This window comes from Streptopelia decaocto, assembly GCF_964273445.1.
Source record: "Streptopelia decaocto genome assembly, chromosome: 2".
Taxonomy (NCBI): Eukaryota; Metazoa; Chordata; class Aves; order Columbiformes; family Columbidae; genus Streptopelia; species Streptopelia decaocto.
The window spans coordinates 100,406,025-100,425,640 of record NC_138655.1 but is presented as its reverse complement, the minus strand read 5'-3'; the positions used below and the strand labels follow the sequence as shown (position 1 = coordinate 100,425,640).

The following is a 19,616-nucleotide window of genomic DNA, read 5'->3' as shown; positions in this document are numbered from 1 at the left end:
GGAGGAGTGAAATAACACTTTTAATGGAAACTGTTAGAAATGCTTAGCTACAGAATCTCTGTAACAGACACATATATGTACAGCTACTGAAGTATATACACACTCTTAATCTACATGCAGGATGTAAATATTTGTAAATAAGAGCATTAGGCTTTGAGAATTTGTAAGAGGAAAGGATGTGGTTCCAAATGTCAGTGTAGGTGGCAGAAACTCTGTAAAACAGTACAGCTCCTAGGTATATGGTGCAATTTAACTGTGACTGCTCTGTCTTGCTCATATCTTAAAATTTGCTTCTGTTAAAGTTTGGTTAAAATTGCCAGAGAAATGTCCTATTTTGTATAAGAATGCATATCATTGGCTGTATAATGTTGGATGGAAAGACGTTGGAGGTTGTGTTTTATTGGATAAGTGGAAGTTATGGGACCAGGGGGTGGGGGTGGAAGGGAAGCTGGAGAAGCTGTGCTGCTACCTGTCTAGGTACACTGCAGTTAAAGACAAGACTGGAGAATGACAACATTGGAATAATGTACAGCAGTAAGGGGTGTCCATCAATAAATAAAGTAGGAAGTTTTCAGCAGTGGTCTGACAGGAAAGTCTACAGGGAGTCAGATTTCAGTGCTGGAGAACTGAATTGCAGTGAGTCACACAGAGAGCCTGAGAGCTGCCTTTGTTCCACTTGTGTCTGAGCGTTGGAGGAGAAACAGCAGGCTCCAGTTTTTATTAACTTCTTATTTTCATAAGCATAAAACTCATGTGCACTGAACTTTTTCCTCACTTGAGGTCTTTCAACTGACTTTCAAAAAATGCTCTCACGGTAAGGACTCTCACTTCTAATTTTTTTTTTTTTTTTTTTTTTTTTAATGTTTTTTGCCCTGGTGCTTCTATATTACACTCTTTGGTCTCACTCTTTTCAACACACCTCCTTCCCCGCTCCCCCCCCCCCCCCCCCCCCCTTTTTTTTTTTTTTGGCACACCTGCTCCAGGCATGCCTGGTGGACCTGGGATTTGCTGCTACTGCTCTTTGGCTTGTTAATCTATGATGGCTCAGCAGCTGAGATTATAGAAGGTAAGACTTCTCCAAATCATGTCTGTAAATTGAGATTAGGGGTTAACTTTAAGATACACTTTCCCAATACGGAAAGAGACTCTACACTTTGGATCTTAATTTTCTCTGCTGTTTACTGTTCTTCATTTCACATAGGGAAGCTGCTGCAAGTTAAGAGCTTAAATTGCCATTCATTCTGGAAAAATGAAAATAAACATGCTGGTTTCCCTGCTGCCTGCTCTCTCAATATTTCTTCAGTGTGTAATAATCAACAGAAAGTACTTCAACTACTTCAAATAAATGGAAAATACGTAATGGTTTTGGGTGTATCACATCAGAGAAAGGTAACAGAAGGAAATTAGGATAGGAGTATGTGTCACTCTGGAGATGTCAGGAATGTGCCCATCACGATCTGGGTGCAAAGGTGTGATGCTTGTTGCAGTGCATAGAGATTTCTCCTGGTAAGTGTCTGAGCAAATAATGATTTTCAGATCTCTGGAGTTGAATATTTAGTTTTAACAGCCACGCCTTTATGGATGTTCAGTGAAAAGTCTTTCTGTAATTGCAGATCGTACGTTCTTGTAACAGAGCCAAATCCCTCAGCATCTCTGGAAGACATAGCCTCAAATTTAACTTAAGAGAGAGAACATTAATTTAAAGGCTTACATGTAATTTTGAGAAAAGTGAAAACGTTTCATGTATTACTTTTCCATTAAGAGCAATGATACTTACGTCAAAAAGAGGTTTTTTACTATCTTTGAAAAATAGTCTGAATTTGTCATGTAAATGACCCCTAGATAACTATGGGATAGGAGCATTAGAAATTATTGAAAGGAAGTAGATATTGCATGTGAAGACTTTAACATTATTCAGGCTGGTTTTTTCCTTTTAACTGGCACTACCATAGAATATACGGTGCATCTAAGAGCCAAAGCTCTAGTTAGTTATTTCAGTAGGAGAAAAAGCCACAGATTAGTTATTACTAGCAAATGCTGTAAGTGCAGATGAGAAATATGTAATGCTGTATTACAGATAATTAATTAAGGAAACAAACTGGAACCAGCTATTAGAATGAGGAAAATGTTGATACATGTCTGAATAGTGACAGAAATACAATATATTGCATATACATTGGATAAATCTGTTGCATTTGGTGAAAATGTTTTTCTTGAGCTTATGAATGACAGTGTAGTGATTGAGAACCTCTGGACAGGAAAGAACCAAATTTTGGTTAATAAGCAGAAGCTCATTAAAACTACAAGCACAGTGATGAAAAGAACAAATATTTATTTGACATGTAATTTCTTTTTTGGTGATTCTATGCCAGTTTCTGTGACCCAAATCTTTGGTTCTTTAAATATCCTACCTGTGAAAGTGAGATCAGGAGTCAGAAGCAGGAAAGGTACCCTACTGATACAGGACAGTATCTTTTTGTACAGAATCTTATTGCTGCTGGAAGGACTCCTAACCTTATCATGTATGAAGATCAAGTAGGATTATGCAAGCCTCCTTAGATCACTGGAGATTTGGAGACTGTTCTGGGAATGTGTTCCATCATGATTGTCCTAGCCTAATATTCTTCACTATTCATTTTACTGTTAATAAAAAAGTTCCTGTTCTCATGTTTGCTAACTTTTTTTTACATATGATTTTTTATGTGCCTGATATAATAGGGATCTCGCGCTTTCTATTCCACAACTTTGAACTATGTTATAAGCAATATTTCCTGATGCTTGGTTTAAATGTTTTAATCTCCTGAAATCAGGTGTTGAACACTAGAAATAGCAATAATCTTCCTTTCGTTTTGGTGCTGCAAATACATGAACTATATTAATTCTTCCTGTAACTACTGAACAGTGAAGAGGTATGTACTTCAAATCTTTTAGTCTAACTATTGCAGAAGTAGCCTCTTTTTCCCTTCTCACAGTTCCTTTTAGTAACAGAGTTCACAGAAATAATTTGTGTATTTAGGATGGAAATGTTTGGAGACACAGTGAGATGAATTGACCCTCTGGTATTCAGGTCCTTTGCTGCTAAAGTTTTTCTTTATCCAGTGTCCGTTTTGTCACTGTCTCCTTTAAGATTACTGCTTTCCAGGATTCTTCAGCTCATTGAGTATTGCTGCACTGTTTTTCTAATGGCTGACCTCTCCTCTGTCTCCCCATAAGACATACTTATACCTCTAAATTCCTTTCTATATAAGAGGAACTGGGAATGAGCAAATGTGGGTTTAGAGGAAAAGTGCAGGTGTCTTCTGCTGTACCAAGGTACAGGCTATATGTAAAAGGAAAAACCACCTTGACGAGTTCTTGAGTTGGTTAAATAATGTCAAGAAAATTGCTCATGGATTATGTTATTCACTGAGGCATGGGAAAGAAGTGGTGTATTTTTTACAGACCTGCAGACGAAGCAGTGACCCTTGGAGAGTCTGAAGGGGTAAAATTTGTCATCTTTGCCTTCACCAATAATACAACTTCTTCAATGAGATCTAGTGAACTTGCTTACTGATATGTTGTTAGACAGCTATAGCCTTGTCTTCTTGTTTTCCCTGTGCGAGCACCAAATTGCAGAGGGAGGGTGGAGAGAGCAGATTAAAAAAACCTCAGTGGCTCTCCAGCAAAGGATTTGAGCTCTGCCATATCTTTGTGAGAGATAGTAGAAAGATTAGTTAGAAAATTTTGATCAGTTTCCTGTCAGGAAAAGTGTTTTGACCAGGATTTGTTCTTCTTGAGGAAATAGTGTAATTATGGACAGTTCCTACAGAGAAGGAAACAAACTGTAAGGATGGTGGGAAAGTATAGGGGGAAAATTCAGATGGTAGTCTGTTCGAGAACTTCTGGGTTTTAGTTTAACTTCTTAGTGAACTTGTGTGATGTTGGGACTTTAGTTTCAGTAAAAGTGTTGCGTTCATTTCCAAGTCCTTGAATGCTGACTACTGTTTTCATTGTAAAATGGAACAAACAATAAAACAGTGTATTTAAAAACTTATATTAAAGATCATGAGTTATTAATTCACAGTACCAGCCGAAACCCCTTTTTTGATCAAAATGACATCTGTTAGATTGTCAAAATGAAGTCTGATATCAGTTATGCAGTTTGTAGATGAAGGTATGTGTTGCAACAGAATATAAAGAAAAGTTGAAATATTTCATTCTGAATTTAAAAATTCTGTTGTATGTTCTGCAAATTGATGGGATTTGGTCATTATTTCACCAAAGAAATACTTGGATCTTGCTTTAGATTGAAACTGAACAAGAATTCTGAAATCTCAGCAGTTTCTGTGAGCTAGAATTCTGAATTTTTACTAAGTGTGTTTGAAGATTTTAGTCCCTTTCACTGAAGCTAACATTGCACATGTGAAAAAAGTTAAGAAATAATATGCTTTGTCTTCACCCAAATACGGTGCCACTTGAACTATGGAACACTTTCGCAGTTTCTCTCCTGTGTTCATGAAAACTGTACAAATACAGTACCCTATTCTACCTGGGTTTGTGTGGGAGGGTTAAAGAAATGTTGGTGTCTTAATAAATTACTTCATCACTTCTCCTTTCTTCAAATGACAATTAGACATGTATCTATCTGTACATAAAAGTGTAGTCTGTCTTATTCTGTCTGCTGTCTGGTGCATGTACTTGGCCTTTAATTACACTTGATTATGTATCTTGATTTACATTGATTACCCTGGTTGCTTTGCATCTCCAACCACAAATTAAGTTAGTGAATAGAAGGCACTCAGAACACAGTTCTGAACATGCTGGTACCCAGATCGTGGACAGAACTAAAGCTATAAAATCTGAATGCTAACTCTGCTGAAGTTTGAATGATAGAGTCCTCCATATGACTTGCTCTAGCCTCTTGCAGAAGTCATATTTATTCTTCCAGGCTATCTAGGCAGTTAGCAGTGTTTTTCAGTTCTTGGCATTCAAATTAGTGCACACCTTTAAAAAAAGTTTAAGTGTATGTGGTTCTGCAGTTTGTATTATATTTATGTGCTCTAAGAGAAGCTTTACAAATTTCTCATTGACATCTGGCTTTTATTATTAGCCAAGCTGAACAGCGCTTTCTTGCCCTAAGTAACATGTTCAGCAATAGTTTACATAAAGTAAATATTTGTCTCTTGCCTTGCCTCTCTGTACACGGAATGGCTGTCGTTAGGCTGTTGACATAAACTTTGCACTCATGACCTGTTGAGTTTAATGGAGGAATGCTGAATTATTGACTTTCATTGGCTGTTGATCAACTGGTGTGATTCATACAAGCAGCTAGCCTGCACTTCACAGTGAACCAACATAATGAGTGTAAAGAAATATGTATATATTTTATATATGTTATATATATTATTTATATATTTATATACATTTATAATTTATAAATAATATATAATAAATAAAATACATCTACATATATAAAATATTAAAATATTTTATATAAATAATATATAAATATTCTATAAATATGTATATATATTTAAAAACTTTTGTCCATCAAGTAATTACTGTATGTGCTTTGAGTGTTAAATATTTACAATCACGCTGACTTCAGTGGTGATAGGGGTGGCTCAGTCTATTCTTTCATAAGAACACACAGTAATGCTAGTCTGTACAGAGTGCAGTATTTCACAAAGATAACTTCGAAGGCACTATATTCTCTTGTACTAGACTGAGCATTTGGACACCATCAAACTGCACTTGGGTCTACACTGAACAAGCCACTGTGCTCCTTTCAGAGGTATCTTCAGGCTGTTACCAGCTGTTGTGCATGTTCTTAATGTGAAGCTGGGCCTGATTTCATGGTTGATAAAATGCCTTTCCATGCAAAACATAGTTAATTTACTATAGAAAATCAGTTGGGTTCAGTTGGGGTCATCTGTATGAGTAGCTGAACAGAATGATAGCACCAGCAGAACAAACCTGATTTAGTTGATTTGTTCCATTTTCTCACTATTCTAAATGGATTAGTTTTCTGTGTAACACTCTCCAAATGCTAATTCTCTTGGACAATGTTTGCTAGGCTACTCTACCAGGCAACAGAAGTTTGTGTTGTTTTTTGTTGTTGTTTGTTTGTTGGTTTGTTTGTGTGTGTGTGTGTTTTGTTGTTGGTGGTTGTGAAGGGGTTTTGATAGATAAAGATTTGTTGCTGAATTAGTCTGGCTCAAAGGAATCTCAAGGCCGCTTAGAGAAGCTGAGAACAGAATCTGCTGTGAGAAAGAGGGGCGTTCCTCAATCAGCGGGGTCCTGGTGTGGCGTGAATCTTCGGACATATCATCAGTGAGACTCCAGCGCATGGACAGCCCATGATACTCATTTAGCGAATCCATGCTTGAAGCATGGACGCGTGATTAGAATATAGTTGCGTATATAAGGAGGCTTGTTTCTGTAATAAATGGCTTTGCGTGATTCACATTGAATCGGAATGCTGAGTCCTTTATCGTTCCAACAGGTGGTGGTGGTGGTGGTATTTTATTTTGGCATTTTGAGGCCTCAGAAAAGGAAACCAGATAGGGTGGATATAGCATTATAATATAATAGCTGTCTTCATTTCCTCTCTGAAGGCATCCTAGACACAGTGGAAGGCTGCAGTAAGCAGTTGTTTCGATGACCTGAATAGAACCTAGAATCTCAGTTGTGCTTGCATTTGCCACAAAATGGTGTTTGAAGGACTTGCTCTGCTGAGAAAGGCCATGCTGAAATATTTTCTTCCTATGTTGTTCTGGCTCAGCTGAGGACAATGCAACACAGGAAATTTCTTGAAAGAAGTCTTAGTGATCTCCTGAGTGTTTAATTGCATATATGTCTGTTGGGGCATTGCCATGCCCACTCACAGATTTCTCACGGCCTTGTAGTACAGCTCTGTTACTCAATTTGTGTCTTATGTAGCAGCTGTTGTGTAAAAACTGCTGGTTTCAGGTACTTCTAGTAGTACCTGCTAACAGGCATCAATGTAATTAAAATATATCAACTGTGATTAATTTCTTACATGTTAAAGATGTTGCCTGACCCTGATAATCTAGGGTTAGGTACTGAACTACTGTTCCTTAGTACAGAAGAGAATGGATAACTGGATAGAACAAAAAATACTGCTTTAAGTGGCTAGGAGCAGTTAGCAGAACACAGTGGTTTATGTTGTGCACATATGAATGGCATGGGCTTGTTTGGTTCAAGCAGATGATTTCAGCTGCAAGCTGCCATTTCAAGAAACAGGCAGCAGAAGGGATTTAATTGCACTATTTATGTTTGGGATATTCAAAGGGTTCCAAAGAACTTATTTCTTATTCTAACTTGTTACTTTCCCAATCAAACACTTGTTTTGGAGGCTGGCTGTCCCTTTGGCTGTAATTTCTTTGCATTTCCTTTGGTGTGGGAGCTGTGGATTTGTTCAGTTTTTTTTCCCATAGTGGTCACTCACATTTGACCAAATTCATGCAGTAACTTTGCCAGTTTACACAGTGTGCCTTGACTAGAAAGACAGCAAATTTTGCAGTTTGATGAAATCTGATTGCTTTTTTTTTCATGTCATTAATGTTATCAATTTAAGAGAAGATGTCTATTTACCACCACTATTTCTAAGTCACCAAACAATCTTTTCCCATTTAGTCAACCCACACAATTGCAGCAGGTTTATAAACTAAGAAAATTAGCCAGCAATTTGGATTACGGTAAATTATATCCCTGTAATCTTCCCATCTCTAGTAGTTCCTGTTCCCAAACATGGGAAGTCACAGACATTGCAGATACCTGTCTTACAGCCCAATCTGAGAAAGATCTTGGTCTGAACCAAGTTCTTCTGAGGGGTTCTGAGAAGAAACAGGGTTTTCTGGAGGCATTCAATCGTATTTTTTCCAAACATTCAATTGACTGGGGCCTGAAGCTGGTAATAGTGATTCAGTGATGAGATTTTAATTTGAACTGCACCATCATTCATGGTCTTTTGCTTCATCTTCAGTATAGAAGATAGAATATTAACAAGAATGAGCTTTGGCCAGATCATTCTATGCTTGGGATTCTCCAGGGTCTTATGACCCCGAGTCTACCTCCACTATTGCCACTGAATTAACTTTTTGCTGTGATTAATTCCTTCCATAGTAACTATAAATTGCACTAATTTCCAGTCCTATTTGTGCCATATCTTCTTCTGAACTGTGAAATCACAGTTCCATACACAGTCAGGATGTCTGACTCTGCTTCTTTGAAAAGCTGAACATAGCTTTTGACTTTTTTTTGTTCTTTTTCCTGGTCAGTGACTAAGAGGGCATTATATTGCATGGTCATTTCTCATTGCACTTTATATCCAGTTCCCTTCTTACAAGTGATATGCATTACCTAACCCAAGGAAACAGAACCCACTAAGAAATAATTTAAATTTTTTTCTTCTTGCTGAAGAGTAAGTTTATGACTCTTGAGAGAAAAGTTTATTACTCCAAGACATGCTACAAATTTTCCTACAAGTACTAACTATGTTGTGTGGATATTCTGAACAGCCTGTAACTGGGGTTTACTGCAAAAGAGTTTCAGAACATAAACCAGTGTGGCATCCAAACTCTGATTCATCTCTGGTGATGTTTCATATGGCTAAAGTCAAACAGTAGAAGGAAGCATGCAAAAGATGGAAACAGGCTCAGGTGACATGGCAGAAATATAGAGACACTGTCTGAGAGTACAGTAATGAGGTCAGGAAAGCCAAAGCCCATGTGGAATTAAATCTAGTAAGGGATGTGAAAAGCAACAAGAAGGGATTCTACAGCGGTACCAACAGCAAAAAGAAGACTAGAGAAAGTGTAGACCTGCTGCTGAATGGGGCAAGGAATCTAGAGACATGGGCATGGAAAGTCAAGGTACTCAATGCCTTCTTTGCCTTGCTTTTTACTGGTAGGATTTCCTTTCATGAAACTGATCCCCTGAGCCCACTGGGAAAGTCTAGAGCAGTGAAGATTTACCCTCCATTGAGGAGGACTGAGTGGTGGAACATTGAAATCAGTTGGACATATGCAAGTCCACAGGAACTGACATGAAGGCTCGTTAGGCTGACTGATACAATTGGGATAGGATTCTTGGTTTTCTTTGGAAGATCCTGGTAATCAGGAGAGGTTCCTGAGGACAGGAAGGAAGCCAATATCAAGAAGGGCAAGGAGAAGGATCTGGGAAACTGCAGGCTGATCAGCTCACCTCAGTCTCTGGGAAGGTGTGGGAGCATATAATCGTGGAAGCCATTTCCAGACCTTGTAAGAACAATGTGATAAAGAGTAGTCAGCATGGATTTGTGAAGGGGAAAATCATGCCTGAGAACCTCTTAGCCTTCTGCAATGGAATGACAAGCTCAGTGGGTGAGAGAAAGTAGATATTTGTGGTCTTGACTTGTGCAAGACTTTCAATGCTGTCTCCTGTAACACCCACATTGATAAACTCATGAAGTATGGACTAGATTAGTGTACAGTGAGGTGGACTGACAACTGTCTGAACTACATGTTTTTGAAAGGGTGTAATCAGTGGTACGAAGTCCCGCTGGATGTCAGTTACTACTAGTGTACCAGGTGGTGCACACTGAGACCAACACTGTTATACATCTTCATTAAAAATATGGATGATGTGACAGACTGCACCCTCGGCAAGTTTGCAGATGACAGAAAACTAGGAGGAGTATCTGATACATGGGATGGTTCTCCTGCTGCCATTCAGAGATGTCATGACAGGCTGGAAAAAAGTATTGACAGAAATCTTCTGATGTTCAGCAAAGGAAAACACCTACTCCTGCACCTAGCAAAGGTTAATCTAGTACAAGCTGGGGTAGGACTGGCTGGAAACTAGCCTTGCTGAAAAGGGCTTGGAGGTTTTTGCAGACAAGTTGATAATGAGCTAGCACTGTACCCTGTGGCAGAGAAGGCCTAGAGCACCCTGGGCTGTGTTTGGAAAAGCATAGGCAACAGGGTGAAGGAAGTGATACTTCCCTTCCTCTCAGTGGTGAGACCACATCTAGAGTACTTGCGTCCAGCTCTGCCTTCCTAGTTTAGGAGAGGCATGGAGATACTGGACAAGTCCCGTAAAGGGCAACTCAAATAATTAAAGGATTGGAGTGTCTGCCTTAGAGTAGCAGTCTGCTGAATCTGCTCCAGTTTATCAGTGTTTTTCTCTTACTGGGGTTCCAAAACCAGATGCAGTATTCTACATGTGGTCTAATGAGTGTCAAATAAAGGAGAATACTTTTTCCCCTCCTCCTCCTATCATTACAGCCAACACTGCTGTTGACAATCTTCGCTGCTTTGGGCATGCTGCTGGCTCGTGTTGAGTGTGCTGCCTACCAGGATCCCTACGTCCCTTTCTCCAGAGCTGTTGCTCAGCCTGCACTCTTGCAAACACATCTTCCTTGACTGGCGCAGGATTTTACATTTGTCCTTGCTGAATTTTACAAGATTCCTGTTGTTCTAGTCCTTCAGCCTTCAGATGTTTGTCTCTCTGTTTCTTTCTGTCACATAGAAAACTTCTGGCTCAGTACCATTATGCTTCATTAGAAGGTATATCTTCAAGATACAAATTACTGTTTTGGACAAACAAAGCAAATGTATTGGTAGCTTGTTTAATTATAAGGATGCAGTGTGAATATGGTGGTCAACTAAGCAAATTGTGTAGTGGTGAAGAAAATGAAGGGAAAATTATTCAACATCTAAGGTTTTCTAGGATTTCTCTCATATTTGGAATTCCTAATATCAAAGTATCCATTGATCACACACAATAACACTCCTTGCCAGTCCCTTGGCTGCATCACAGTGTGAGGGAACAGTGTCTCTCCACAGTATGGGTTTTTATTTCTGCCATCCCACTTCAGTTAACCGCATATAACTTAATACACTGCATCACTTCTGTGAATATGATGCTTTTTTATTCTCAGAGGGCCAAGGTGTTAGTTTTTCTTATTCTTCAGGTTTTCACAAGCTGTTCCAGTTCCATCTGTTTCAAAACTTTGCCAAGCCAACATAGCTCTTGACTCAGTAGGAGGAAGACTCATCTACAATGAATGCTCCACAGTAGAGTACTGCCATTGAGTGTGTGTATATATGAATCTAACCCTTTTCTACTATTCCCTCTAAAAAAACAAGCAAGTATTTCATCCTTTTCAGACTGGCTGTGTATGTGGTTTAACACACATGGTTTGATTTTTTTCTCTCTTTAGTTTTCTTTCAGATGCAATTACAGGCAAGGTGTATGCCACATGCAAGTTTTCCCAGCTGAAAAAAAACTGGCTTTTGATCAAAATAACCAACCAGTTATTGACTGAAATGGTATTAATATAAGAACACTTACCTGAAAGAGTTCTGTTTTTTAAATTAGAGTTCTATAATGTATGACATGACATATTAGTGTATAACTGCATTTCTTTCTAACAAACAACACTTGACTGAACTAAAAAAATTGTTAAGGTAGCCTTATATTATAATCAAGACCTTGATTCTACAGTATGTTTCTTATTGTGTGTTGTTTTTATTTGTTGTTTGTTTGGCTGACTGGTTTGTCTCATTTGTTGGGTGTTTTTGTTTTGTTTTCTTTTTTTTCCATTTGTTTTCCTGATGCACTTTTAGTGAAACGTATCTATCATGAGATGTGAATCTGACAAATGGTACTTCCTGGCCCAGAGGTATGACAAATGAGAGGGTGGTGTTCAGTATAAATCTGAAAATACTTAAAAATTTAAAGGATACATTCTCAGTGGAAAACATGTCACTAGTGACCTGAAGTAATGTAGTTCCTTTTTACACTTCTCTTACAGAATTTCAGAAGATATAACATAATTGTGGTGGCTCTGTAACTGCTTTTCCCACATCACCTTTGAATTGTCAAATAAGGAGGCTTTCATAATTTCTCTTCAATTATTACCCTTCAGAAAGCTAATTTTTTCTATTTTGAGCAAAGTCACTTTTTATTTCTGGGAAGAAAAAAAAAAAGAAAAATGCATAACTGGTGTGAAAAGACTGCTGCTCCAACTAGGAGTTAATGCAGACACCCCTGAGTATTTACAGTATGAATGCTAAATGAATTCTTACTTAGCAGCTCTACAGGATACTGAAGTTACTTCTACCCTAGGTATCCTATTTCAATATATGTTTCCATACACATTGCAGAATTCCCGTAGTGTTCAGAAGAAGTTCGTGTCTCATTTAATTTGTATACAGCCAGCAGAACAAAACTTTGCTAGTAAATGCATGATTTGATACAAATCCCTGAGGCAGCTATGGGGAAACTGCATGAATACTGTGTCTTACCATCTATTCTGTGTATAATTGCAATACTGTAGTCATACATTGAAGTATTTGGAAAATATTAACTAAGCAATTACCTTATCCCTGTGTTTATTAGGTATGAACAGAAACTATTCCCCCTCGTCTGAATACTTAAGTTTGCCGTGTTTATAGATAAATCTTCAAATGAAGATTAGGGCAGCACAAAAAATGCAGACTGAAATCCATGATCGAAAAATCAAATAAAACAGTCTGTTATAGTGACACCATCATCCAAGTGGTTGGTAGGTAGATATTTCCTTACTGAGAAAGCTGGGACAACGGTGTGCCTCAGCTTTTGGCCCTTCCATTTTTGATTCAAAGTATGTAGAAGGAGCAGAATTTGCATTCAGAAAACAGAAGAGGTGGAGAAGCACTCAGCACTTTTATCCACATCCTCAAGCATCTGCACAAGGATCAGGGAGAATCTCGTGACTGCCTCCCTGGGGAGCCTGTTCCAGTGCTCTACCATCTTCTGGGTGAAGAACCTTTTCCAAATGTTTAGCCTAAGCCCCTGGCACATCTGCCTACCATTCCCTCAGGTTCTGTCATTTGTTACTAAAGAGAAGACATCAGTGCCTACCATTCCTTCTCCCCTTGTGAGGAAGCTGTAGACGGCTTCAGAAGGACTTAATAACGTCCTCACTTGTTGTCTGTTAAGTGTTGTTTCATCATGGACCAGATTTTTGCTCAGCAGCTTGATGCTGAGTAATCCTGATACTTCTAAATTATCCTCTTCTCTTCATTCTAGTAGAGAAGTGCAGAGACCAGTACCCTAAGAATGGAGAAATGAAGAATCTCTTTTCAACAGAATGAACCTACAAATTACAACTTAATTTGAAATTAAAATCCAGCATAGGGATCATGGGACCATGAAGAACTACAGCATATCCAATAAGCATTTGACATATGCACCAACACCCACAGAAGTCCATGAAAGGCTTTCCAGTGACTGAAATAGGCTTTGAATTATGTAGGTGCTGGAGCTGAATTCCTAATCATTCAATGAAAATTCCATGAAATAATGATTCTGGCTGTTTTGGAGAGAGGCTGAATGTACCTTTGTATTAATACACACAAATTTGTTACTACAGTGACTATGATGATATTAGATCCTGGTTTACTCTTCTTCTACCACTGCACAAGTTAAACTCTCAACATAAAAAGTGAAGGCTCTGATTTCAAGAAGTATTTCTCAAAAAAAAAAAAGAAATCAGATCCTGAGGACTGAAAAATGTCTAAAGTCAGAAAGCCAAAACCTGTCCACTAAAATTATTAATGATACCACTAGAGTGATATATACAGTACATTAGATCAATTGCCTTTTCTTGATGTTCTGTTTACATACATTTTTATTTTTGCAATACCAAAGACGAAGGAGGAGAATTTCCTCTCTGTCTACCCTCAAGACAAAATTTGTTACCTGGAGTTAATTATTTTAAAGAGCTATCTTACTCAGACAGGGATGGGGAGCAGAATGAAGCCCAAATAATCCAAGAGAAAATGGTTAGTGACCTGCTACAACACTTGGACACCCACAAGTCTATGGGGCCAGATGGGATACATGCAAGGGTGCTGAGGAAGCTGGTGGAAGTGATCACTAAGCCACTTTCCAATAACTGTCAGCAATCCTGGCTAACTGGGGAGGTCTCAGTTGACTGGAAGTTGGCAAACGTGACACCCATCTGCAAGAAGGGCCAGAAGGAGGATCTGGGGAACTACGGAGTTATTAGTCTAACCTCGGTGCTGGGGAATGTCATGGAGCAGATGATCTTGAGTAACATCACACGGCATATACAAGAAAAACATGTGATCAGGCCCAGTCAACGTGGGTTAATGAAAGGTAGGTCCTGTTTGACCAACCTGATCTCCTTCTATGACAAGATGTCCCATTAGTAGGTGAGGGAAAGGCTGTGGATGTTGTGCACTTAGACTTCAATAAGGTCTTTGACACCATATCCCACAGCATTCTCCTGGAGAAACTGGCAGCTCATGGCCCGGATGAGTGTACTCCGTGATGGATAAAGAACTGGCGGGAGGGCCGGGTCCAAAGAGTTGTGGTGAATGGAGCCAAATCCAGTTGGTGGCCAGTCATGAGTGGTGTTCCCCAGGGCTCATTATTGGAGCCAGTTATGTTTAATCTCTTTATCAATGATCTGGACAAGTGGATTGAGTGCACCTTTTGTAAGTTTGCAGATGACACCAAGCTGGGTGCGAGTGTTGATCTACTGGAGGGTAGGAAGGCCATAAGGAGGGATCTGGACTGGCTGGATCAATGGGCTGAGGCCAGTTGTATGAGGTTTAACAAGGGCAAGTGCTGGGTCCTGCACTTGGGTCACAACAACCCCAGGCAGTGCTACAGGCTTGGGGAAGAATGGCTGGAAAGCACCTGGCAGAAAAGGATCTGGGGGTGTTGATTGACAGCCAGCTGAATATGACCCAGCAGTGTGCCCAGGTGGCCAAAAAGAACAACAGCATCCTGACTTGTATCAAGAACAGTGTGGCCAGCAGGACTAGAGAAGGGATTGTGCCACTGTACTTGGTGCTGGTGAGGCCCCACCTTGAATACTGTATTCAGTTTTGGGCCCCTCACTACAAGAAAGACATCGAGGTGCTGGAGTGAGTTCAAAGAAGGACAATTAAGTTGGTGAGGGGCCTGGAGCACAAGTCTGATGAGGAGTGGTTGAAGGAACAGGGGCTGTTTAGCCTGGAGAAAAGGAGACTGAGGGGAGACCTTATTGCTGTTTACAACTACCTGAAAGGAGGTTGTAGCATGGAGGGTGTTGGTCTCTTCTCCCAAGTAGCAAGTGATAGGATGAGAGGAATGGCCTCAAGTTGGTCAGGGGAGGTTTAGATTGAACATTAGGAAAAAATTCTTCATGGAAGGGGTTGTCAGGCATTGGAACAGGCTGCCCAAGGAAGTGGTGGAGTCACCATCCCTGGAGGTATTTAAAAGGCATTTAAACAAGGTTCTTAGGGACATGGTTTAGTGCTAGAGTCAGGTTAGGTTATGGTTGGACTTGATGATCCTGACGGTTTCTTCCAACTGAAATTATTCTGTGATTCTCTGATTCTATTCAGTACCTCAAATGCACAAGAAATAGTTTGAACACAGAGGGCTCTGTTGTACATGGGCCATACTCTAAAATACCAGGTTTAGTGACTTTGTGAGCTAAGCTGCGATTTATTGTTCTGATTCCACGTTATTCCTGCTATATACATGTGCATAAGTCACAGAAAGTAGACAGCACTCTAATTTAGGATAGTCACTGAACATTATGAAAGGTTCCCACCCTGCAATATTTATGTGCATTATAAACTTAAAGCGGGCAAGAAGTCCTAGAACTGAGGCTTATTCAGCTGCTCAAAGTTTATTGTATACATAAGTGGTTGTAGGATTGTGGCTTGAATAAACAAAGAAGAGTATGTGGGAAGATTAAGAAAACAAACACATATTTCTTCCCTGAGTTGCCACAAATTTATAAAATGCAATCAAACCTAGCACCAGTGCACACTCATTGCCTATACTACTGTCTTGTAATTTTAGCTGAGAAACAAATAAATGTGCACAGACCAAACTGGAAATCAGTCACTACTGGAAAAAGACTTGTGCCTGTCTCAGTTGTGATATAAATCATTAATAAGTTATTATGTATGTTCCTCATAATGTAAATTTTTACAGCTATATAATCTTACAAAGAATTACTTGTCAGAATTCTCTCTTTGAAGACTAAGAACCATTTGCCTTACAAATTTCTTTGTGGCATGATATTGATCCGAATACACACTTTAGGTTTCTGTAGGTGCAATAAAACTTTGGCACCCAATTACATGAATCGATCTTTTTAATACATAGTTTTTCTTCACTTATAAGCCATTTGATGAATATGTCTGTGCTCTAAACATATACGCAGGAAGATGTTACCGTAATTCTTTTTGATAGCAGGTATAGATTGTCAGGGAGCATTAAAGGCAGGCTGTTCACCTGAGGGTCCTGGTGGACAGCAGGATGACCATGAGCCAGCACGGTGCCCTGGTGGCCAAGAAGGCCAATGGCATCCTGGGGTGTATTAGAAGGGGGGTGGTTAGTAGGTCAAGAGAGGTTCTCCTTCCCCTCTGCTCTGCCCTGGTGAGACCACATCTGGAATATTGTGTCCAGTTCTGGGCCCCTCAGTTCAAGAAGGACAGGGAACTGCTGGAGAGAGTCCAGCGTAGCACAACAAAAATGATTAAGGGAGTGGAACGCCTCCCTTATGAGGAAAGGCTGAGGAAGCTGGGTCTCTTTAGTTTGGAGGAGACTGAGGGGTGACCTCATTGATGTTTACAAATATATAAAGGGTAAGTGTCACGAGGATGGAGCCAGGCTCTTCTGGGTGACAACCAATGATAGGACAAGGGGTAACGGCTTCAAATCAGAACACAAAAGGTTCCACTTAAATTTGAGAATAAACTTCTTCTCAGTGAGGGTGACAGAACACTGGAACAGGCTGCCAAGGGAGGTTGTGGAGTCTCCTACTCTGGAGGCATTCAAGACCTGCCTGGACGCCTTCCTGTGTAACCTCATCTAGGTGTTCCTGCTCCAGCAGGGGGATTGGACTAGATGATCTTTCAAGGTCCCTTCCAATCCCTAACATTCTGTGATTCTGTGAAGCCAACCATATTAATAAGTGACCTTACCAACAAGGGCAGAGTTCTGCAGCAAAGCAAAATGAGCAGACTACATTTGCTGATGGTAACCAAGTTCAGCCAAGAGTCCAAATCATTGCACAAGTCCACAGTAATGGAGCAGGTCCTATGTTGAGCCAGGAATTCAAGTCTGTGGGTAAAGTCTGGGTCTGGATAATCAGGATACATGGCTAGACATGGACATTGCTGCATTGGAGCTTTGGTATAGCACAGACAAGGACCAAAGGCACGATCCTCAGTTTAAAGGCAACTGACAAAAGAAGGAGCAAGGGGAGACCCTTCTGTGTCTTCTTAGCACTGTTTTTGCAGGGGATGTTAAATGCCTGAGACCTACAACTGTCATATCTCTGTCCCTGCTCTGGAAAGGTACCCTTTTGTAACTGAAGTACCTTCAGATTTTAATGTAAAGAAGAGAGCAGTGTCTTGGTTATCTGCCTGGATGCAGAATAGTGAGTAGTTTCTCCTGGATTTTACTACAATGAAATGGTTACATCACCAATGATGTGGTTAACCTTTTCTCACAGAGAATCATAATTACATCGCATAATCTATTGATCCAGACTTTCACTGTGGGATGTAGATTTATTATTCTTTTGTGCATATTATGTGACTTTGCTGCACAGAAACTTTGCTGCACTTCCCTGTTATAAAATGGCAGAATGGTAGGAATCTAAATCCCAATGGATAGTCCTACTCTGACATCTTATAAGAAGAAATAATAATATGCGCAATTGTGCTATTTGACCTTTGTCCCACCTAGGGTATAGAGGAAGGTGTATAGAGGAAGGTTTTCAAGGCTTTGTGGCTTTTTTTTTTTTTTTTTTTTTTTAGTTTTTATTGCAGATACAACAGAAGTTACTCTGTTACTGAGAATGATTAATTCTTTCTGGGTCCTGGGATTCTCTCCTCCATCATATTTCTACTGGTCTATTTACATTTACACCCTGAGGAAAAATATGCCCATTTCTGAAAACTGAGAACCAGATATTCTGGATTTCTTATGCCATTTTAACTATTGACATGAAAAGTAGTAGTTGATGTAATAACTAATATAAGGACTACCTATAAGAAAACCTAGTGAGAGCTGTGTGGGGCTCATAATGATTTTGGGGAAGCATAGCTTACAGTTAAATTCATGATGTTTAATCCAGAGAAAACCATGTTGCTTTCTTATTAGCAATAATTTGGTTTTAGTTTTGTTGCCTTGTTTCTGTTATTTTAATATGGCCAGCAGCAGAAGTTTGAAAGATGGAACAGTGTGTGCTTCTTGAGAATCTCTTTCCTTGGCAGACAAAAATAAGGGTTTGAAGTTTTCTTTACTGTGTCTGACAAAGCCCAGCAGCCTTGCAACTGTAAAACTTGAAGTATTTCGGAGATTAGTTTTGTCTGTGTTTGTAGTGTCTTTATTTCATGCCAAGAGGCTGACAAAGTCCATTGTAATTGTCATTTAATAAACTGTAGGTTAGGCTTGCGTACAGGAATGCCCAGATTGTTCAGGGAGAAACTGTTATTTCTAACTGCTTTCAGCCTGCTCTTTCTCTTCATTAAAGCATTTCATGCTATGGCCAGCTGTTTAAACATATAGTTCTGTGTATGTAGAACATGGACACTTTATTTTGAAGTTCAGATCATTTCAAAAGAAGCTACCCTTCCCTTTCTGAACTCAGTATTTGTACTGGCTTCTTCACCACCTCCCTCCCCCCCCCGCCCCGATTATTTTGAATTCCAACAAAGTAAATGCAGCTCTGCAGTACTTGAATGTAACTCTTCTCAAGAAAAGTCAATTGCAATGCATTGTGTAAAGACAGAAACTTTACTGTGTGTTTCTATAACACCTCTGACCCGTAGTTATATTGGCAGCACATTTGTGAGGAAAGGTGCTCTGTCTACCCAAAGTAAAGAAATAAAAGTGTGACACAGAAAGCACCAGCTGATCTACAGACATTAACGAAAGAAAATTTCTTTTGGATACCCATCAACTTTTATTATTTTTTGGTTGTAGCAGATAGTCTTCAGTTACTACTAAAGTAAATTAACTTTCTGGTTCTAATAAGTGGCTTTGTTCTTCCACTCTCCTACAACAATATTTGTTCAGATGAACTGAATGCTGAAATGAATGAGAGAGCTAGGAAGGACATTTTAAAAATTCTGGAAGAAATACAGCTCTTGTTCTTCCTGGTACAAGCAGACCAGTGAAAAGACGCAAGGATTTTGCAAGATTTGAAGAACTTAGGTTCCCCTATGGGCAGTTTGTTCTATAATTGCTTGTTTCAGATTTTCTTGTACTCTGCTTTGGGTACCAGCAATCACTGAAGACTGAAGCAAATGCATGTCTTGTGAGACAGGAAACAGGTGTCTTCTTTGTTGCTAACAGCATATGACTCATGGTGTAGAGAAAAACGTTGACACTTGCGGAGGCTGTGCTAGGGTTTTATTTACCTCTTTTCTTTCTATTGCAAAACAAATTGAGTTTAATTACTCCTGGATATATCATTGCATTTGAAATTACGCCAAGGCCAAAGCACAATTGCTATGATTAAACATATCTTTTTTTAGCTTGTACCTTTGTATTCCTTAAAAAGGTTACATTTTCTTGCTTAAAAATTTCATTCTAGAAAGACT

General features: G+C 39.4%; 1 protein-coding gene across 4 annotated transcripts in view; it reads left to right on the top strand.

Moving 5' to 3' along the window:
* Positions 1-551: 551 nt before the first annotated feature.
* The window catches only part of COL15A1 (collagen type XV alpha 1 chain), a 134,032-nt gene continuing 114,967 nt past the window's right edge, over positions 552-19,616 (top strand). For 2 of the 4 annotated variants that reach the window (XM_082044083.1, XM_082044081.1), the window contains exons 1-2: positions 554-814; positions 984-1,066. In XM_082044083.1, the coding sequence (XP_081900209.1) occupies positions 804-814; positions 984-1,066 (94 nt within the window). In that variant the 5' untranslated portion in view covers positions 554-803. Of the gene's footprint in view, positions 815-983; positions 1,067-19,616 lie in introns of all 4 variants that reach the window. The other 2 variants (XM_082044082.1, XM_082044080.1) reach the window with 2 other exon arrangements.